Source organism: Maniola jurtina, chromosome 26 (assembly GCF_905333055.1).
Source record: "Maniola jurtina chromosome 26, ilManJurt1.1, whole genome shotgun sequence".
Taxonomy (NCBI): Eukaryota; Metazoa; Arthropoda; class Insecta; order Lepidoptera; family Nymphalidae; genus Maniola; species Maniola jurtina.
In genome coordinates this window covers 2,100,265-2,124,208 of record NC_060054.1, presented here as the reverse complement: position 1 = coordinate 2,124,208, position 23,944 = coordinate 2,100,265, and the positions used below count along the sequence as shown (strand labels likewise).

At 38.8% G+C, this 23,944-nt stretch overlaps 2 protein-coding genes across 2 annotated transcripts; one reads left to right on the top strand and one right to left on the bottom strand.

The window, feature by feature from the left end:
• Positions 1-1,888: 1,888 nt before the first annotated feature.
• LOC123878281 (zinc finger and SCAN domain-containing protein 12-like) lies at positions 1,889-14,300 on the bottom strand. The gene is made up of 9 exons (XM_045925428.1): positions 14,248-14,300; positions 14,045-14,129; positions 13,575-13,749; positions 13,227-13,319; positions 12,962-13,096; positions 12,459-12,729; positions 7,093-7,904; positions 2,523-2,579; positions 1,889-2,212 (listed from the first exon to the last, which is right to left on the bottom strand). The coding sequence occupies exons 2-9, from the start codon at positions 14,122-14,124 to the stop codon at positions 1,889-1,891; spliced, it is 1,947 nt and encodes a 648-aa protein (XP_045781384.1). The 5' UTR covers positions 14,125-14,129; positions 14,248-14,300.
• Positions 8,241-10,626, top strand: LOC123878783. The gene has a single exon (XM_045926106.1). It carries the CDS (start codon positions 8,304-8,306, stop codon positions 8,931-8,933), a length of 630 nt encoding a protein of 209 aa, XP_045782062.1. The 5' UTR covers positions 8,241-8,303; the 3' UTR covers positions 8,934-10,626.
• Positions 14,301-23,944: the final 9,644 nt, after the last annotated feature.

Genomic DNA, 23,944 nt, shown 5'->3' with positions numbered 1-23,944 from the left:
CGTGATACAGAAACAAGTTGCATCCCGGGGACGGGCTATTACGGAGAGGCAACTTTTGTTCTGGGAAATGAAAGGATCGGGATTTTCAAAAACCTAAATCCACGCGAGCAAAGCTGTGGGCATTAGCTAGTTGTAAATATATTTAAAAGCTACTATAAGATAATAAATAAGGTACTTATTTCCTTATATTTTTATTGTATGGCAGCGCGCGGTTTTAAATTATAAATTGCACGTCCTGTCCTTTTCTGTAATACATTTTTTTCTCAATATCTATCGCTTTATCTCATAGCAAGAGTCCGTAAGACATAATACAGTGAAAATAGGCAAAATATACAATTTTTGCAGTTTCCACGTCAGTACCTGTCGAATTTTTCTAACAGTGTAAGCAGCAGAGTTGAGTTTACCATCAAGTGTTGATATGTGAGTGTTCCATAGAAGCTTTGCATCTAACGTTATACCGAGAAACACGGGGTTCTCCTTTATTTTCAACATATGATTATTAATCAATGAATTTATGTCATTTAAGGTCCTGGTATTGGGCAGTGTGAATTGAACACACTTAGATTTCTTTGCATTTGGAATTGATTTGGAAGTAAATTGTTAGCAATAAATCAGAGAGTGACCTGTGATATGGCATTACATAGTATACATTGTCAAAAATTATAATATTAAAGCTGTGCGTATTGCGTGAGGAATTGCGTATTGCGTGAGGAATAGGTGCAACTTGCAGGGTTTGATGCATGCGCTATTGCCAGCAAACATGAGACATATTTTTATCTACAAGCAACGTCTGAGTAGGTAACGCATACGTCTAACGCAAGTTCAAATGTACCAGTGTATTTAGTTAGACCTATCGACAAGTTTAGAGTCGGGTGTAGTTTAAATGTGGCCCGTGTGTTTAGACCAGTTTAGACTGTCAGTTCCGCCCCCCGTCACCGTCGGGGGTTGGTCGTCCCCCGCACCTCACCACCCCTCTTGCAGAAATCGAGACAGCACGAAATTTTCAAGATTTCTGGGTGTAATTTCTGGTTTTCGTAGTTCCAACATAATTATAACAATATAAAATATATAACGATAATTTTTTTACTGCATGATATTCATTAAATTTTCTAGGTCTGTGGTTTTTCCAAATTTCATTAAATTGCTTCGTTGTCTAGAAAAACGAGCACAAAATTGGGCCTTTTTTTAAAGAAAAATACAAATCTTTGAACCCCTGTAATTTTAAAACTACATATTTTTAGAAAAATCTAAAACACCACAGACACAGATATTAGTTTCTAGACTATGTCTGCAAAATTTCATGGACTTTGGTTGCTTAATATTCAAATGAAATGGGAACTACGATTGTATGGAGTAAGTGACGGAGAGAGCTCTGTTAAGTCTATTACTAAATAAATAAAAAATAAATAAATAATAAAAAAATTGTACAAAAGCCACTTTTCTACAATTTTATTATATGTATAGATGTGAAAGTATGTCTGTCTCCATGTTACGGCCCATCGAGTAGATAATTTGCATCCCGGAGCGTACATAGGCTAGCAAAATCACGATGGCGCAGGCATCATCTAGTTAGGAAATATTTTGTCGAAATGTCGGATTATTTTCCAGTAATACGTAATGACTATTGACTAGCTTTTCCCCGCGCCTTCGTCCATGCAATGCAAGTAAGATAAATGACATAAAATTAAATAACAAATGTGCGCGCATTTATATTAAGATCCTAATGAAATATCCCAAAATCCTTCCGTAAACCCCTAAGGGCACTTGAGGGTGTCCTCCAAACAAATCTCCAGCTCGCCTGGCTTAGGCATTGCATCGTCAGTCAGTCAGTCACAGTGCTGTTTTATATGTGCAGATAGTGTGAAGTTTTATGTTTTCGAGTAAGAAACTAAGATATCTGTCGCAACATAGGAGCTAAAACGCGTGGTAAGTTAGTTGTCTTACCCGAAGCTTGCTCGCAGTCCCCCGACTCCGGCTTGGGAATCATGTGGCTGAAAGGATATAACTCTGTTTGGGCGGCGGCTGGCTCGTCTTCCCGTTTGACTGCAACTGCTTCGTCAGTTGCGGCAGTCGCGTCTAGTTCTGTCCGTCTGTCCGCGTCGGAGTGTGCTATGTACACATCGCAGTAGTCGGGCTCCGACACCGCCGAGACAATGTCGGACTGTAGTTGGTATTTTACGCGGCTTATCAATTTGACATGTCGTATAGTTATCTGAAACGAGTTCATGCCTTTAGGCAGATCTAAGCACCTAAAGATGGCGACTGACCTGAAATGTCATCGTAGCGTAACATTCGCAACGAGCGTGTCCGTTACGGCGTCTGCTAAACATGTGACGCGCACTGACTAGACGAATGCTCACATTGTAACACTACGCTCCAATGACACAGGTGGCACCCTTACATTCTGTTACATATCACAACAAAGTGCATCAAGCATTCCTCACCACTTCATGTCTGTCAAGTAGCTCCATCATCAGGGAGCGCGCTCTCAAGCTCTTGTCTCTGAATGCGCTAAAGTTCACCAGTCTCTGGGCACATTGCACACAAAGCGTTTGTTTGAGCTTTCCTTGACCACACAACTGCAACAAACACAACTAATTCATATACAGTTCCAACTTAGAGCGGCCGTGCACTGCTCGACTGCTCCAGCAGTTGACACCGCTCTTAGACTGCACACTGCCTTATCAATGATATAAATATACAACTTACAGGATGTCCCACTAAATGTTCATATGCTTCTTCCAACTGGTATTTACTCATCAGAAACAGCTTGCTGCGAGTGTCCAGGCATATCATGCAGACCTGTGCAAAGTGTTGTAACTATACATACTTGTATAAAATAGTGTAAGTGGTAGATGCATTTAACAATTCAAAAGTAATTTTAGAAGGTTTTTAAATAACAGAATATTTCATTCTATTTCTATCCTAATCATTTCCACCTTCCATAATGAATTTGAAATGTGAACCATATGTATTAGGGTTAGCTTTTGAAAGGTTCTATATATATATAATATGCATTTGAGCTTAAAATAAAAGCTTGGAGCGTTATAAAGGAGTTACCAGCACTGGTGAGGGGACAGCACCAGTACGAATCCGCCTTGAGCCACTCTCTGTTTCATAAATGTCGTCGTTCAGAAAATGCTGCGAGCAGACCACAGCAGGCTCTGGCAGGAGAGTGTCTTGTTTGCCGAGGGCTCTGAGCCAAGCAGCACGGAGATGCACTTCTCTGGGGAACCTGGAAATTACATCCTGTACTTTGACACGGAGCTTCCGTAACGTGCGACTCTTAGTTAAACAAAACGCAAATAGCTCTGCCTGGAGGGGAGCTCTAGAGTTGGATACAGACTCGCTCGGTTTGTGGACGTGCAGTTGTGACCTGTGCTCCGATTAGCCTGGGTTGGCGGGAGGCAGGGCTATAAGGTGGCTCAGTCAGTGACCGCTCTACCGACAAAGCACGGCCATCAGTTTCTAGGTTATAGTTTGGTATATTGTACTTACTTATATAACAAAGGTTATAATGAAACACTCACTCGTGAAATGTAATCTCCTCGGATTCGGAGACGACCTCCGCCGTGGTTTTGCAGAAGGGCACACAGCACCGCATTGCCATTTTCCCTAAAAGGCGCAATTAATTGTAGGTAATATTTTTGTAAGACTTTTGTACTGACAGCAGCAGTGTACACTAAGGTCACAATATTACAAATTCTCAAGATGGTCTCAAGCCTCAATTCACCGAATTCGCTATTTTGAAGTGTTCTGGAGAAGCAGAAGACTGAAGAACTGTTTGTTTTGTTTTTTCTTCTGTAGCTCGATTCCGAAACCAGCATCACTCATTACAACAATCATTACTGGTCTGTGATCACAATTGTTGTTATTGGCTTATTTAATGCTATTCTAGTTGCAACAATGCATTGTAGCCAATAGTGAGCGAGCGTCAACCAATCAGAGGTGATTGCGATCGGGACACTTGCTGTCATCGCAATCGAGTTGTGATGTAGAAGACTCGATATGACATTGATGTACAAGCAGAACGGGTAACATTGTTATATTAGAGAGGGGCTTTAGGCCATAAGCCAAACGTAAAGATTAAAAAGCCGTAGATTTTTTTGAAAATAGAATTTTTGTTTTATAACAAAGTTACCATACAAGTTTGCGTAACTTTGGGAACGAAACATTTTAATATGGTAGATAGTAGATACCTACAACTATTGAAAAACCGGTCAAGTGCGAGTCAGACTCTCGTACTGAGGGTTCCGTACTCGGGTATTTTTTTCGACACTGTACGATAAATCAATAACGTATAAAAATAAATAATAATCTGTTTTAGAATGTACAGGTACAGCCCTTTCACAGGATATCCCTCTTCGTATAGTTATCTTACTTTGAAAATAATTGAAAATAGGTACTAAATTATTATTATTGTTCATGACGAGATGTTGTCAAGTTGTTCAAGATGAGATCCTTCAAAGGGTTCCTTTTTCCTCTTGAGGTACGGAAACCTAAAAATAATAAGACGTGTTTAATTTTGTATTGTACCAATCATTTTAAATTTTGTTGTTCTTATAAATCTGATAATATAAGGCACAGAGTACTTTTTACATTAAGGTTACCACTTACAATCCAATGGGCGCTACGAGCATGCGGGAGGTGTGTGTGGTGAAACGTAGGTATAGGGGATGCACTGCGGCCCTGACGCACCAGACTTGTAGACGTTTTCAACAAGTGGTAAGTATTAATGTGGTTTTTGAAAATTGAATTATGCAGGAATAACAATAATCTAAAGACCTGAATTTAATATATCGCTGCAAAAACCCAATAGATCATTTTTTTAATGACTTTGCATTGAGTTTTCGACTTACAATGTTTAACACGTTTACAATGTTACCCGTGACGACTGTAGAAAAAGGATGTTTTTTATCACGAAAATTGAGATTCCTTAAATGTTTATCATACTAGTTATTAGTTGCGGCGGAAATGTTCCTCTCAAGTATATAAACCTACCTATTTAAGTTGTCAAAGTTCCAAGGATTCACTAACTGAAATCTGTAGATACTTTGACCACCCGTGCGAAGCCATGGCGGGTCGTAGTTTAATTTTAACATGTGAGGAAACCCGCATGCCTAAAACTGAAGTTCGCCATAGTGCTCTCAAATGTGTGTGAAGTCTGCCAATCCGTACCTTGGCTTGTTACCAAACCCTTCTCATGAGAGGAGACCCGTGCTCAGTAGTGAAGCAGCTATGGGTTGATGGTTATGATGATAGGATGCTATAGCCGCTAAAATGAAACTGCAATAGTAGGTAGGCACATACTTTATTACTAAATAGAAAACTTAAATATAATTCTTACAGGTTAAAAATTGAATTTACATTCGAATTACTCCCACAATAATTGGGCATATAAATCGTTTTCGTAGAACTCCTCCAAGCCGAGATAAACTCGAACGCATCACATTTTGTATTGCTCATAGCTCACAAGGCAAAGGCTTCTGGCAGTGTGAGTCCTCAGGCGGCTCACTACACTCCTGTCTGTACATTAGCGCAGGTGGCGCCAAACTTCTAGTTCGCTCTGAAGTTGCGACGAGTGAGGTATATCCCAACTTAATATTATATATTATATGTAATTGAGTACTTTGATGACAGTGAATTTTCAACCATTTAGGTATCTTTGATACATTTAAGGAATAAAAATTTGTATTTGATTATTTATTACTCGTTACTATTGATTTTCTTATTTTATATTCTTTTTTAATTGTGACTAAATGTACTTAACTTTTTAAAAATGTAATTTAGTTAAGGGGCAAGCGACGGGTCACGTGGTTACGCGGGCAGCGTAATTCAAATTTAATTTGGTTTTTCGCAGTAAACTAATACGACACCGTAGGCTTATGGCATTTTAATCGCGACAATGGCAGTATCATCCTCACAGGTCTATATAAAAATCTTTACTTGAAAGGGTCCAGTTTAAGAAATTAGCTCTAGTATCGACTAATTAATAGGTATAGTCTTAACACAAAATAATTCAAAGCGTAGGTTGTGTTCGGGTGGTAGTTACTATTGCACTACTATCTGTTATTTACCCAATTTTGCAAAATAAATATGATTACATGAAGTCGGAGCGGACCGTCAGTTAGCGTTAGTAAATTGTAATTTTACTAAACACATGTGGCTACCGGCGCCGCGTCGGTGCCGCCATTTTATCACGTGGAAATACAATAGTATACACAAAATGGCGGCGTAGGGCCGCGGCCGGTGCGGCGACTCATGTTTGCTTACACTAACTCACGCCGCGCCGGCTTCATGCGCAGGAGGCTCGGAGTGCACTAGCAGTTTAGCGACAGCTGGCCTTGCATTACTGACCAGCCAAAGCCGCGGCGCTTAGCCAGTGTGAGTCCTCATGTGACTCACTAAACTACTGTTTACTGTACATTTATAATTGCACAACTTACACACGAAAGGCTTATCGCCAGTGTGAGTCCTCATGTGACTCACTAAATGACTACTTCGTCCACATTTGTATTTACATAACTTACACACAAAAGGCTTTTCGCCAGTGTGAGTCCTCATGTGACTCACTAAACTACTGTTTACTGTAAATTTATAATTGCACAACTTACACACGAAAGGCTTTTCGCCAGTGTGAGTCCTCATGTGACGCACTAACTTACCATTTTCTGTACATTTATATTTACATAACTTACACACAAAAGGCTTTTCGCCAGTGTGAGTCCTCATATGAATAACTAACTTACCATTTTCTGTACATTTGTATTTACATAACTTACAAGCGAAAGGCTTTTCGCCAGTGTGAGTCCTCATGTGAATCACTAAACTACTGTTTACTGTACATTTATAATCACACAACTTACACACAAAAGGCTTTTCGCCAGTGTGAGTCCTCATGTGCTTCACTAAATCACTATTTACTGCACATTTATAATTGCACATCTTACAAACGAAAGGCTTTTCGCCAGTGTGAGTCCTCATGTGACTCACTAAACTACTGTTTACTGTACATTTATAATCACACAACTTACACACAAAAGGCTTTTCGCCAGTGTGAGTCCTCATGTGCTTCACTAAATCACTATTTACTGCACATTTATAATTGCACATCTTACAAACGAAAGGCTTTTCGCCAGTGTGAGTCCTCATGTGACTCACTAAACTACTGTTTACTGTACATTTATAATCACACAACTTACACACAAAAGGCTTTTCGCCAGTGTGAGTCCTCATATGAATAACTAACTTACCATTTTCTGTACATTTGTATTTACATAACTTACAAGCGAAAGGCTTTTCGCCAGTGTGAGTCCTCATGTGCTTCACTAAATTACTATTTACTGCACATTTATAATCACACAACTTACACACGAAAGGCTTTTCGCCAGTGTGAGTCCTCATGTGCCTCACTAAACTACCATTTCGTGCACATTTGTATTTACACAACTTACACACAAAAGGCTTTTCGCCAGTGTGAGTCCTCCTGGGGCTCGATGACGTACTACTTTGAGTGAATTTGCGCTCCCTTAACTTACATGAGAAAGTGTTTGCGTAAGTGTGCGCCCTAATGTGGGTAACTAAGGAACTTTTCCGTTGAAATATCTTTTGGCACACGTCACAGATATACTGTATCTGGTCAGTATAGTTTCCTAACTGTGTACTGGATATATCCTGGGAATTGTGTTCGTTTTTCAAAAGAACATTTGGCCTCGCTGTTCGCAAATTGATATTATCACTTATTTTCGCCAACGATTCCTTCAGTTTTAGTAAGGGGTCCTGGGATTTCCCTGAATATTCAAAAATGTTTGTATTATTTTCGAAAGACAATATATCCAACTCGTCGTCTGTATCAGTCGGATGTTCTTCGTTTCCGTGATTGGTCGCGAGTACCGAAGGAGCGACTGAAACAAGATAACAGGCCATACATAATCCTGTCCAATCCATACTAATATTATCAATGTGTAAGTATGTCTGTGTGTCTGTCTCCATGTTACGGCCCATCGAGTAGATAATTTGCTTCCCGGATACGCTAGGATAGGCTAGTATAATCAGTTCCCACGGGGTTAAAAACCTAAATCACGATGGCGCGGGCATCATCTAGTTAGGAAATATTTTGTCCAAATGTCGGATTATTTTCCACTAAAACGTAATGACCATTGACTAGCTTTTCCCGCGCCTTCGTGCATGCAATGCACTCTCTTCGTGATATTCTTAAACAAGAATTATCTGCAACGATACACAATCTGGTCACGGCGCAGCTAAATTCAATTAATGAACAAATAGTCGGATTCAACGAATCTATGTCTTTTATAAACACGCAGTTTGAGGAAATGAGAGCTGTGATAGAAGAAAAATCCGCTGTTATTAACCAATTGAAAAAGGAAAATATCCATCTTCAAGCATCGGTAAAGGACCTCACAACCAGGCTTAATATTGTCGAACTGCATATGAGAGAATGCAACGTTGAAATTAATGGTATTCCAGAACATAAAACGGAAAATTTAGTCAATACGGTAGTGCAACTAAGCCAAGTTGTTAAAAATAATATTTCTGTTGATGACATCCAACATGCTACCCGCGTAGCTAAGCTCAACAAAAGCACCGACAAGCCACGGTCCGTCATCGTCAAGCTCCGTACCACAAAGCACCGTGATGCTCTCCTAGCAGCTGTAGCACAATATAATAAGAAAAATCCTGAAGATAAATTGAGCTCCCACCATTTAGGGATTGGAGGAGCGCGAGCCCCTATATATGTTTCGGAACATCTTACCCCGGGAAGTAAATCTTTACACGCCGCCACGCGCATAAAAGCCAAAGAAATGAAATATCGGTTCACGTGGATTAGAAATGGAAAAATTTATGTACGCAAGGATGAATTCAGTCAAGCAATATTAATGAGAAATGAAGACAGTCTTAAGCTCATAGTTTAAATAATATTGTAGTGAATGTTATGGCCTTAAAATTCTTAACAGAGCTAGAGATTTATTATCAGAATGTACGAGGGTTAAGAACAAAGACCAATGATGTGCTTAAGAATGTCTTGATTTCTAACTATAAAATTATTGTATTCACCGAGACCTGGCTGAATCCTGGTATCTTTGATAACGAATTGTTTGATTCCCGATACATTGTCTACAGAAAAGATCGTATTTGTTCCCATCAATCCAAAAAAGATGGCGGAGGTGTTCTCATTGCTATCTCACGAGAGATTTCATCTTCTCGTGTTATAAGCTGGGAAACAAATGATGAAGATATATGGGTAGTTCTTGAAATTAGCTGCAACAACGTTATAAAGAAAATTGGACTTTGTGTAGTCTACTTACCTCCGCCAGTAAAATTAGAAATTTTAAAAAAATTTTTGGAAGGTGTTGATTGTGTTACCAATCATGTTGATGACATAGTCGTGTTAGGAGATTTTAACATGGGTTTTATTAAATGGTGTTCTAATGATAACAACTCATACATGACTCCGTCAAATTATAATAACACTCTTGGATACTCATTGGTAGATTTTATGTCTATAAACAATCTATATCAATTTAATTGTATAAGTAATTGTGACGATAGACTCTTGGATTTGGTATTTAGTAACTTACTTAACATAGTTGTTACGCAGCCCTCTAACCCACTTAGTAAATTAGATTCATATCATCCAAACCTTTTAATAAGTATCGAATATTCTAATATCTCCTACCTGCGTCCTAAGAGTTGTGTCGTTTACAATTACTTCAAAGCTGACTTTGATACTATTGTTAAAGAAACTAAAAATACAGACTGGTTACACGAATTTTCTACCTGTACAGATGTTGATGCCATGGTACGGACATTTTATGAATGCCTATCTAACATAATCAAAAAATCAGTTCCTAAACGTAAGCTGAATTCAACAAAATACCCTTCTTGGTTCAAGCGCAATTTAATTAAATTAATATCTGAAAAAGATAAGCTCCATAGAAAATATCGTATTTACAAAAATCCCAGAGATAAATTGGAATTCCAGATTATTCGCAGTCGCTGTCATAAACTTCTTGATATTAACCTTAACGATTTTAAACAAAATGCCGAATCTAACATCTCTAAAAATCCAAAATACTTCTGGAACTACTTCAAAAATAAAAAGAAAGGTGAATCATCCTTACCCGGGTCTATGAAACTGGAAAACAAAGTTGCAAAATCAGGAACAGAAATAGCAAATCTGTTTGCAAACCATTTCTCCTCTATTTACACCCAAACAACTGGCTCTATGACACTAGTATCGCAATGCAGTAGCAACATTTCACAGATGTCCAAAATAAAATTCGTAGAAGCAGAAGTACTAAAGCAAATCAAGTCTTTAGATCCCCAAAAGGGAGCGGGTCCTGACGGCATTCCTCCTATATTTCTTAAGCGTTGCGGGCCAGGAATCGCTTTGCCTTTGACACTTATTTTTAATCGATCCCTAGAGGATGGCATCTTCCCAGAAGAATGGAAAAAAGCACGCATTGTTCCAGTATTTAAGAAAGGAGATCGGATGGACATAAAAAATTACCGCCCTATCTCAATTCTCTCATGCTTTTCTAAACTTTTTGAAAGTCTTGTGCAACCCACGCTTGCCAGACACCTAGATAATTTCCTCACAAGCTCTCAACATGGGTTTAGAAGCAGATTATCTGTGCAAACTAATTTGTCAAATTTTACATCTGATCTTATAAAAGAAGTAGATAGTGGCCAGCAGATCGATGCTATATATACAGACTTCAGCCACGCGTTCGACAAAGTTGACCACTCACTTCTCGTTGACAAGCTTTCTCAGTACGGTATCGGGATCCCCCTCATATATTGGTTTGAATCATACTTAAAGCAGAGATCCCAATCAGTCACTGTGAATGGTTACGAATCCATTAGTTACCTAGCTCAATCTGGTGTACCTCAAGGTTCCCATTTAGGGCCATTGCTGTTTCTGGCGTTTATTAATGACATTTCCGCTGAAGTGAAAAATTGTTCTTGTTCCCTGTTTGCAGATGACTTGAAAATTTATAAACCGATCAAGTCGCAAAATGATATAAAGTTAATACAAGACGATCTTAATAGAATCATTGAGTGGTGTCATGTCAATAGTATGACTCTTAATGCTAGCAAATGTTTTCATGTAAAATACACAAGAAAGAAAAAACCACTTGTCTCTAGTTACTCAATTGGTAATGTTGTGTTGCAAGAGTTACCTGAGATTAAAGACTTAGGAGTCACTATTGATAAAAAGTTAAATTTCAGATCACATGTGAACAATATTACTAATAAAGCCGCTCAGCTCTTGGGATTTTTAAAACGTAATACGAAGGGATTCTCAATTAAAACTAAAATTATTTTATATAATGCCTTAGTGAGAAGTTGTCTTGAATTTGCCAGTATTATTTGGAATCCAACTTATAATGTGCATTCTCAACGCATTGAAAGTATACAACGTGCCTTCACTCGCCACTTGGCTTTTCATGTCAGTGGCATCTCACACAGACAACCATATATTCAGCGACTGGCCAAGTTTAAAATGACATCTCTTCGAAGCAGGCGGGAAATACTTGATTTGTGCTTTCTACACAAATTATTACAAAATAAAATTAAATGTAGTAATCTCCTCAATCGGATATCCTTGTCTATTCCGCGTAGGAACACCCGTAGCTGTATATCCCCTAAAATCTTCTATATACCTTTCGTTAAATCACATCTCGGGAACCAAGCCCCAATTATACGTATGTGTGCTAAATATAATGAGCTATCTAAAACGATACCTGGCATCGACATATTCCATGACTCGGCTATTGCCTTCAAAAAAAAACTCACCGACCATATTTTACCCAAAGCTAACTGACTGTATTTTTTAGTACTTAACCTTTGTTTAACTTAGCTATAGTCATTTTATTTTTATTTCTTATAATGTAATTATGTTTCATATACCTTTTATTTAAGTACCTACTTGTATGTATCTATTATATCTGTTAAGTCTATTGTAATATAAAGTTTACTGGCGCTCTACAAAAATGTTGTGGGCGCTAGTTATTGATATACATATCGGTCATGTAATAGTTTGTAAGTTAGTATATATAAAATGTTAAATATGTATATTGTTAGCGTCCCTTAATAAATAAAAAATAAAAAAAAAATAAAGTAAGATAAATGACATAAAATTAAAGCATTCATGTTAAGATCCTAATGAAATATCCCAAAATCCTTCCGTAAACCCCTAAGGGCACTTGAGGGTGTCCTCCAGACAAATCTCCAGCTCACCTGGCTTAGGCATTGCATCGTCAGTCAGTCAGTCAGTCACAGTGCTGTTTTATATGTGCAGATAGAAGACAAAACATCTGTGACAGACAGATGGGTTAGGTTCCATGAGTGTGAAGTTTTATGTTTTCGAGGAAGAAACTAAGATATCTGTCGCAACATAGGAGCTAAAACGCGTGTAAAGTTAGTTGTCTTACCCGAAGCTTGCTCGCAGTCCCCCGACGACTCCGGCTTGGGAATCATGTGGCTGAAAGGATATAACTCTGTTTGGGCGGCGGCTGGCTCGGCTTCCCGTTTGACTGCAACTGCTTCGTCAGTTGCGGCAGTCGCGTCTAGTTCTGTCCGTCCGTCCGCGTCGGAGTGTGCTATGTACACATCGCAGTAGTCGGGCTCCGACACCGCCGAGACAATGTCGGACTGTAGTTGGTATTTTACGCGGCTTATCAATTTGACATGTCGTATAGTTATCTGAAACGAGTTCATGCCTTTAGGCAGATCTAAGCACCTAAAGATGGCGACTGACCTGAAATGTCATCGTAGCGTAACATTCGCAACGAGCGTGTCCGTTACGGCGTCTGCTAAACATGTGACGCGCACTGACTAGACCAATGCTCACATTGTAACACTACGCTCCAATGACACAGGTGGCACCCTTACATTCTGTTACATATCACAATAAAGTGCATCAAGCATTCCTCACCACTTCATGTCTGTCAAGTAGCTCCATCATCAGGGAGCGCGCTCTCAAGCTCTTGTCTCTGAATGCGCTAAAGTTCACCAGTCTCTGGGCACATTGCACACAAAGCGTTTGTTTGAGCTTTCCTTGACCACACAACTGCAACAAACACAACTAATTCATAGACAGTTCCAACTTAGAGCGGCCGTGCACTGCTCGACTGCTCCAGCAGTTGACACCGCTCTTAGACTGCACACTGCCTTATCAATGACATAAATATACAACTTACAGGATGTCCCACTAAATGTTCATATGCTTCTTCCAACTGGTATTTACTCATCAGAAACAGCTTGCTGCGAGTGTCCAGGCATATCATGCAGACCTGTGCAAAGTGTTGTAACTATACATACCTGTATAAAATAGTGTAAGTGGTAGATGCATTTGTCAATTCAAAAGTAATTTTAGAAGGTTTTTAAGTAACAGAAAATTTCTTTCTATTACTATCCTAATCATTTCCACCTTCCATAATGAATTTGAGTGTGAACCATATGTATTAGGGTTAGCTTTTGAAATTGTCTATATACATAATATGCATTGGAGCTTAAAATAAAAGCTTGGAACATTATAAAGGAGTTACCAGCACTGGTGAGGGGACAGCGCCAGTACGAATCCGCCTTGAGCCACTCTCTGTTTCATAAATGTCGTCGTTCAGAAAATGCTGCGAGCAGACCACAGCAGGCTCTGGCAGGAGAGTGTCTTGTTTGCCGAGGGCTCTGAGCCAAGCAGCACGGAGATGCACTTCTCTGGGGAACCTGGAAATTACATCCTGTACTTTGACACGGAGCTTCCGTAACGTGCGACTCTTAGTTAAACAAAACGCAAATAGCTCTGCCTGGAGGGGAGCTCTAGAGTTGGATACAGACTCGCTCGGTTTGTGGACGTGCAGTTGTGACCTGTGCTCCGATTAGCCTGGGTTGGCGGGAGGCAGGGCTATAAGGTGGCTCAGTCAGTGACCGCTCTACCGACAAAGCACGGCCATCAGTTTCTAGGTTATAGTTTGGTATATTGTACTTACTTATATAACAAAGGTTATAATGAAACACTCACTCGTGAAATGTAATCTCCTCGGATTCGGAGACGACCTCCGCCGTGGTTTTGCAGAAGGGCACACAGCACCGCATTGCCATTTTCCCTAAAAGGCGCAATTAATTGTAGGTAATATTTTTGTAAGACTTTTGTACTGACAGCAGCAGTGTACACTAAGGTCACAATATTACAAATTCTCAAGATGGTCTCAAGCCTCAATTCACCGAATTCGCTATTTTGAAGTGTTCTGGAGAAGCAGAAGACTGAAGAACTGTTTGTTTTGTTTTTTCTTCTGTAGCTCGATTCCGAAACCAGCATCACTCATTACAACAATCATTACTGGTCTGTGATCACAATTGTTGTTATTGGCTTATTTAATGCTATTCTAGTTGCAACAATGCATTGTAGCCAATAGTGAGCGAGCGTCAACCAATCAGAGGTGATTGCGATCGGAACACTTGCTGTCATCGCAATCGAGTTGTGATGTAGAAGACTCGATATGACATTGATGTACAAGCAGAACGGGTAACATTGTTATATTAGAGAGGGGCTTTAGGCCATAAGCCAAACGTAAAGATTAAAAAGCCGTAGATTTTTTTGAAAATAGAATTTTTGTTTTATAACAAAGTTACCATACAAGTTTGCGTAACTTTGGGAACGAAACATTTTAATATGGTAGATAGTAGATACCTACAACTATTGAAAAACCGGTCAAGTGCGAGTCAGACTCTCGTACTGAGGGTTCCGTACTCGGGTATTTTTTTCGACACTGTACGATAAATCAATAACGTATAAAAATAAATAATAATCTGTTTTAGAATGTACAGGTATAGCCCTTTCACAGGATATCCCTCTTCGTATAGTTATCTTACTTTGAAAATAATTGAAAATAGGTACTAAATTATTATTATTGTTCATGACGAGATGTTGTCAAGTTGTTCAAGATGAGATCCTTCAAAGGGTTCCTTTTTCCTCTTGAGGTACGGAAACCTAAAAATAATAAGACGTGTTAAATTTTGTATTGTACCAATCATTTTAAATTTTGTTGTTCTTATAAATCTGATAATATAAGGCACAGAGTACTTTTTACATTAAGGTTACCACTTACAATCCAATAGGCGCTACGAGCATGCGGGAGGTGTGTGTGGTGAAACGTAGGTATAGGGGCAGCACTGCGGCCCTGACGCACCAGACTTGTAGACGTTTTCAACAAGTGGTAAATATTAATGTGGTTTTTGAAAATTGAATTATGCAGGAATAACAATAATCTAAAGACCTGAATTTAATATATCGCTGCAAAAACCCAATAGATCATTTTTTTAATGACTTTGCATTGAGTTTTCGACTTACAATGTTTAACACGTTTACAATGTTACCCGTGACGACTGTAGAAAAAGGATGTTTTTTATCACGAAAATTGAGATTCCTTAAATGTTTATCATACTAGTAATTAGTTGCGGCGGAAATGTTCCTCTCAAGTATATAAACCTACCTATTTAAGTTGTCAAAGTTCCAAGAACTAACTAACTGAAAATCTGTAGATACTTTGACCACCCGTGCGAAGCCATGGCGGGTCGTAGTTTAATTTTAAAGTCGCGATAGGAAAACATGTGAGGAAACCCGCATGCCTAAAACTGAGAGTTCGCTATAATGCTCTCAAACGTATATGAAGTCTGCCAATCCGTACCTTGGCTTGTTGCCAAACCCTTCTCATGAGAGGAGACCCGTGCTCAGTAGTGGGCCAGCTATGGGTTGATGGTTATGATGATAGGATGCTATAGACGATCAAATGAAACTGCAATAGTAGGTAGGCACATACTTTATTACTAAATAATAAATAGAAAAATTAAATATAATTCTTACAGGTTAAAAATTGAATTTACATTTGAATTACTCCCACAGTAATTGGGCATATAAATCGTTTTCGTAGAACTCCTCCAAGCCGAGATAAACTCGAACGCATCACATTTTGTATTGCTCATAGCTCACAAGGCAAAGGCTTCTGGCAGTGTGAGTCCTCAGGTGGCTCACTACACTCCTGTCTGTACATTAGCGCAGGTGGCGCCAAACTTCTAGTTCGCTCTGAAGTTGCGACGAGTGAGGTATATCCATACTTAATATTATATATATTATATGTAATTGAGTACTTCGATGACAGTGAATTTTCAACCATTTAGGTATCTGTGATACATTTAAGGAATAAAAATTTGTATTTGATTATTTATTACTAGTTACTATTGATTTTCTTATTTTATATTCTTTTTTACTTGTGACTAAATGTACTTATCTTTTTAAAAATGTTACCCACCAAAAACATTTCATGTAAAAAGTTAGCCAAGACTCACAAGTTCATAATGTTTTCACTGTTAAAAAGTTATGAGATCTCTAGTAGAGCCAAGCCCCTAGCTGATCTTAGATTTGTGCTGGCCATGGGACCTATCCCAAGTCCAAAGTAATATAGCTCTTAAATGTTCTTGACTATATCTCATTTATAACAATAAATAACAAATCACTCTACTTACAAGCTCTGATTCTACAAACCCTATATCTTGGTAAAAAAAGACGGCTTGGCCGTTTAATAACTTTTAACGTTTAATATGTTATGTCATGTAATAGTTTTACGAACATTAAACGGCCAAGCCGTACTTTTTTTACCAAGATATAGGGTTTGTAGAATCAGAGCTTGTAAGTAGAGTGATTTGTTATTTATTGTTATAAATGTGATACAGTCAAAAACATTTAAGAGCTATATTACTTTGGACTTCGGATAGGTCCCATGGCCAGCACAAATCTAAGATCAGCTAGGGGCTTGGCTCTACTAGAGATCTCATAACTTTTTAACAGTGAAAACATTATGAACTTGTGAGTCTTGGCTAACTTTTTACATGAAATGTTTTTGGTGGGATTTCATTTCTTTTTGGCAGGTGCCCTAAATTTTTTTTGGATCTATTTCTTGTAGGTTCATCATTTTCATGGCCCACTCTCTATCGTTACCTCTTTTTTTAAAAGCTTTTATTCAACTTGCAATGTACTCGTATGTAAGTATGTTTGTTCGGGTGGAATCTTGCAACTCAATTTTGAAGCAGATATACCAAATTTCAGTCTTTTAGGACTTCAGGAAACACAGATACTTGGTACGTTTGATAAATCTGCCACGGACATCTTATCATGTAAACTTTAGTATTCGAGCAACAGATTTTACAGATATGCATCTCATATACGAGGGGATGAAGGGGGACCCGATTTCTTAATTTATCTGTTGTTCATAATTCTTGAAATTTGTACTTAATGCCAAATTTCAGTCTTCTAGGACTTCGGGAAGTACCCTAGAATTACAGACTAGTAGCAGTCTTATTCATAAAAATTTGTAGAAGCTTTATTAGCTTGTTATAAGCAAAGTTCTCAAAAACATGATTCATAAACGTTCAATAGTGCTAAAAGTGTTCAATAACGGCTCCATAACTTATAACAGGCTGAACCCTACTATAAACCCTTATTAAAGAACAAGATGGCCGCAGTCTTGTCTTAACAGCTGATAATTTGTTTGGAAGTGAGGTTATTTTGTTTTGGTTGATTCTAGTGTCATTGCATTGTAATTATTATTTGTACGTTATTTATTCTGGATTCGAGAGGCTGTGGTAATTAACTAGAGTTGCAAGTTTTAACTGCCATAAGATGCTAGGGACGGACGTCGTGAAATAGGTACCTAAAAGTTTCTACCTAATTTCGAAGTTTCTTTTCATGTAATCATTTTTTTACATAGGTATGTGATTTCTTCTAACGTAAGAAATATTATGGTGGTGATGCAGCTCAGTACCTAACTACATAAACCGAGAAGAATTTGGGTAAAAAAAAGGGCTGGCTAATTTTTTGCGCAACGGATCAGCCTGGCTGTCAAGCGTGGAAATGCAGCGAGTATTCTTGGCACCATTCCACACGGGCATGATTTGTATAGTAATTAAATAAGGCTAGCTTTAAGTTTTATTTTATTTTCAATTTAAAAAAAAAAGGATTTTATTCCATGAATGTCCAGGTACTGTATCTAAATTCTAATACATACTTTTACCTAATACATCTTTTTTTTAAATAGTATAATAAAATCTAACGCTAATTTCTAAATTCCTTCCTGTTTCCATTTTTATAATTAAATAAATCGGAACAAAACTCCGAACGATAATACCTAACTATCCTCCAGAACTCAGACAATTGACCGAAATTCGAAAACAAATGTCACACCTGCGTCACTTTTCTGTGTAGAGCCCAGTTTTTTTGCAATTTTGTCTATGAATTCATCAGAACGACAACATAACAAAGCGAAACTAGCCTATAGCGAGAATTTAGTTGTGAGAGGTTTATTGAACCTTTATGAATAAAGAAAGTTATGAAACGTTTAATAGGCCTAATGAGCATTTTAGCTAATGAACGTTTTAAACCTATATTAAGGGATTTTTATGAATAAGACTGCGAAGTTTTGACTGTCAATAAATCTGAAACTATAAAAGTTAGACAATTGATACTCAATGCGTTTAATCAATTTGCCAAGGACATCTTATCCTGAAAATATCAGCATTCTAGCGACAGAATTTACAGATTTGCTTTTCTCATAAGAGGCGTAGAGGGGGGAAAATTCCAATTTCTCAATTTTTCTGTAGTTTGTATGCAATTTCTAGTCTACACACCAAATTTCAGCCTTCTAGGACTTCGGGAATTACCCTAGAATTACAGACTAGAAGTTTTGACTGTCAATAAATCTGAAACTATAAAAGCTAGACAATTGATACTCAATGCGTTTAATCAATCTGCCAAAGACATCTTCTCCTGAAAATATCAGCATTCTAGCGACAGAATTTACAGATTTGCTTTTCTCATAAGAGGCGTAGAGTGGGGGGCATTGCCAATTTCTTAATTTTCCTGTAGTTTGTATGCAATTTCTAGTCTACACACCAAATTTCAGCCTTCTAGGACTTCGGGAAGTACCCTAGAATTACAGACTAGAAGTTTTGACTGTCAATAAATCTGAAACTATAAAAGCTAGACAATTGATACTCAATGCGTTTAATCAATTTGCCAAGGACATCTTATCCTGAAAATATCAGCATTCTAGCAACAGAATTTACAGATTTGCTTTTCCCATAAGAGTCGTAGAGGGGGGGCATTGCCAATTTCTTAATTTTCCTGTAGTTTGTATGCAATTTCTAGTCTACATATCAAATTTCAGCCTTCTAGGACTTCGGGAAGTACCCTAGAATTACAGACTAGAAGTTTTGACGGTCAATAAATCTGAAACTATAAAAGCTAGACAATTGATACTCAATGCGTTTAATCAATTTGCCAAGGACATCTTATCCTGAAAATATCCGCATTCTAGCGACAGAATTTACAGATTTGCTTTACTCATAAGAGTCGTAGAGGGGGGCATTGCCAATTTCTTAATTTTCCTGTAGTTTGTATGCAATTTCTAGTCTACATACCAAATTTCAGCCTTCTAGGACTTCGGGAAGTACCCTAGAATTACAGACTAGAAGTTTTGACTGTCAATAAATCTGAAACTATAAAAGCTAGACAATTGATACTCAATGAGTTTAATCAATTTGCTAAGGACATCTTATCCTGAAAATATCAGCATTCTAGCGACAGAATTTACAGATTTGCTTTACTCATAAGAGGCGTAGAGGGGGGGCATTGCCAATTTCTTAATTTTCCTGTAGTTTGTATGCAATTTCTAGTCTACATACCAAATTTCAGCCTTCTAGGACTTCGGGAAGTACCCTAGAATTACAGACTAGAAGTTTTGACTGTCAATAAATCTGAAACTATAAAAGCTAGACAATTGATACTCAATGAGTTTAATCAATTTGCCAAGGACATCTTATCCTGAAAATATCAGCATTCTAGCGACAGAATTTACAGATTTGCTTTACTCATAAGAGGCGTAGAGGGGGGGCATTGCCAATTTCTTAATTTTCCTGTAGTTTGTATGCAATTTCTAGTCTACATACCAAATTTCAGCCTTCTAGGACTTCGGGAAGTACCCTAGAATTACAGACTATGAATTGTGATGATCATCAGTGAGGGACGAAAACGGCGTATTTTAGGTATCAATAAATCTATAACCATAAAAGCTAGATATTTGATACTTAGTATATTTGGTAAATTTGCTGAGGACACCTTATACTGAAAATTTCAGCTTTCTAGCGTCATCCAGACCGAAGTTATGACGGGTCGAAAATACGGCGAAACACTTCGAGAAAAAGGTACTACGTAGCGCCCCGGCCGCCGTTTGGCTCGTCTTGGCGGGGGCACTGCCGTGCCCCCTGATTTAGTTAAGGGGCAAGCGACGGGTCACGTGGTTACGCGGGCAGCGTAATTCAAATTTAATTTGGTTTTTCGCAGTAAACTAATACGACACCGTAGACTTATGGCATTTTAATCGCGACAATGGCAGTATCATCCTCACAGGTCTATATAAAAATCTTTACTTGAAAGGGTCCAGTTTAAGAAATTAGCTCTAGTATCGACTAATTAATAGGTATAGTCTTAACACAAAATAATTCAAAGCGACTATTTTTGCACACTGTCTGTGGCAGTAGGTTGTGTTCGGGTGGTAGTTACTATTGCACTACTAACTGTTATTTACCCAATTTTGCAAAATAAATATGATTACATGAAGTCGGAGCGGACCGTCAGTTAGCGTTAGTAAATTGTAATTTTACTAAACACATATGGCTACCGGCGCCGCGTCGGTGCCGCCATTGTATCACGTGGGAATACAACAGTATACACAAAACGGCGGCGTAGGGCCGCGGCCGGTGCGGCGACTCATGTTTGCTTACACTAACTCACGCCGCGCCGGCTTCATGCGCAGGAGGCTCGGAGTGAACTAGCAGTTTAGCGACAGCTGGCCTTGCATTACTGACCAGCCAAAGCCGCGGCGCTTAGCCAGTGTGAGTCCTCATGTGCTTCACTAAACTACTGGTTACTGTACATTTGTATTTACATAACTTACAAGCGAAAGGCTTTTCGCCAGTGTGAGTCCTCATGTGCTTCACTAAACTACCATTTTCTGTACATTTGTATTTACATAACTTACAAGCGAAAGGCTTTTCGCTAGTGTGAGTCCTCATGTGACGCACTAACTTACCATTTTCTGTACATTTGTATTTACATAACTTACAAGCGAAAGGTTTTTCGCCAGTGTGAGTCTTCATGTGACTCACTAAACTACTGTTTACTGTACATTTGTATTTACATAACTTACAAGCGAAAGGTTTTTCGCCAGTGTGAGTCCTCATGTGACTCACTAAATGACTATTTTGTGTACATTTGTATTTACATAACTTACAAGCGAAAGGTTTTTCGCCAGTGTGAGTCCTCATGTGCTTCACTAAACTACTGTTTACTGTACATTTATAATTGCACAACTTACACACGAAAGGCTTATCGCCAGTGTGAGTCCTCATGTGCTTCACTAAATTACTGTTTACTGTACATTTATAATTGCACAACTTACACACGAAAGGCTTTTCGCCAGTGTGAGTCCTCATGTGCTTCACTAAACTACTGTTTACTGTACATTTATAATCACACAACTTACACACGAAAGGCTTATCGCCAGTGTGAGTCCTCATGTGCTTCACTAAATTACTGTTTACTGTACATTTATAATTGCACAACTTACACACGAAAGGCTTTTCGCCAGTGTGAGTCCTCATGTGACGCACTAAATGACTATTTCGTGCACATTTGTAATTACATAACTTGCACACAAAAGGCTTATCGCCAGTGTGAGTCCTCCTGGGGCTCGATGACGTCCTACTTTGAGTGAATTTGCGCTCTCTTAACTTACATGAGAAAGTGTTTGCGTAAGTGTGCGCCCTAATGTGGGTAACTAAGGAACTTTTCCGTTGAAATATCTTTTGGCACACGTCACAGATATACTGTATCTGGTCAGTATAGTTTCCTAACTGTGTACTGGATATATCCTGGGAATTGTGTTCGTTTTTCAAAAGAACATTTGGCCTTGCTGTTGGCAAATTGATATTATCACTTATTTTCGCCAACGATTCCTTCAGTTTTAGTAAGGGGTCCTGGGATTTCCCTGAATATTCAAAAATGTTTGTATTATTTTCGAAAGACAATATATCCAACTCGTCGCCTGTATCAGTCGGATGTTCTTCGTTTCCGTGATTGGTCGCGAGTACCGAAGGAGCGACTGAAACAAAATAACAGGCCATACATAATCCTGTCCAATCCATACTAATATTATTAATGTGTAAGTATGTCTGTGTGTCTGTCTCCATGTTACGGCCCATCGAGTAGATAATTTGCTTCCCGGATACGCTAGGATAGGCTAGTATAATCAGTTCCCACGGGGTTAAAAACCTAAATCACGATGGCGCGGGCATCATCTAGTTAGGAAATATTTTGTCCAAATGTCGGATTATTTTCCACTAAAATGTAATGACCATTGACTAGCTTTTTCCGCGCCTTCGTGCATGCAATGCAAGTAAGATAAATGACATAAAATTAAAGCATTCATGTTAAGATCCTAATGCAATATCTCACAATCCTTCCGTAAACCTGTAAGGGTACTTGAGGGTGTCTTCCAAACAAATCTCTGGCTCACCTGGCTTAGGCATTGCATCGTCAGTCAGTCAGTCCGTCACAGTGCTGTTTTATATGTGCAGATAGAAGACAAAACATCTGTGACAGACAGATGGGTTAGGTTCCATGAGTGTGAAGTTTTATGTTTTCGAGTAAGAAACTAAGATATCTGTCGCAACATAGGAGCTAAAACGCGTGTAAAGTTAGTTGTTTTACCCGAAGCTTGCTCGCAGTCCCCCGACGACTCCGGCTTGGGAATCATGTGGCTGAAAGGATATAACTCTGTTTGGGCGGCGGCTGGCTCGGCTTCCCGTTTGACTGCAACTGCTTCGTCAGTTGCGGCAGTCGCGTCTAGTTCTGTCCGTCCGTCCGCGTCGGAGTGTGCTATGTACACATCGCAGTAGTCGGGCTCCGACACCGCCGAGACAATGTCGGACTGTAGTTGGTATTTTACGCGGCTTATCAATTTGACATGTCGTATAGTTATCTGAAACGAGTTCATGCCTTTAGGCAGATCTAAGCACCTAAAGATGGCGACTGACCTGAAATGTCATCGTAGCGTAACATTCGCAACGAGCGTGTCCGTTACGGCGTCTGCTAAACATGTGACGCGCACTGACTAGACCAATGCTCACATTGTAACACTACGCTCCAATGACACAGGTGGCACCCTTACATTCTGTTACATATCACAATAAAGTGCATCAAGCATTCCTCACCACTTCATGTCTGTCAAGTAGCTCCATCATCAGGGAGCGCGCTCTCAAGCTCTTGTCTCTGAATGCGCTAAAGTTCACCAGTCTCTGGGCACATTGCATACAAAGCGTTTGTTTGAGCTTTCCTTGACCACACAACTGCAACAAACACAACTAATTCATATACAGTTCCAACTTAGAGCAGCCGTGCACTGCTCGACTGCTCCAGCAGTTGACACCGCTCTTAGACTGCACACTGCCTTATCAATGACATAAATATACAACTTACAGGATGTCCCACTAAATGTTCATATGCTTCTTCCAACTGGTATTTACTCATCAGAAACAGCTTGCTGCGAGTGTCCAGGCATATCATGCAGACCTGTGCAAAGTGTTGTAACTATACATACTTGTATAAAATAGTGTAAGTGGTAGATGCATTTGACAATTCAAAAGTTATTTTAGAAGTTTTTTAAATAACAGAATATTTCATTCTATTTCTATCCTAATCATTTCCACCTTCCATAATGAATTTGAAATGTGAACCATATGTATTAGGGTTAGCTTTTGAAAGGGTCTATATACATATTATGCATTGGAGCTTAAAATAAAACCTTGGAGC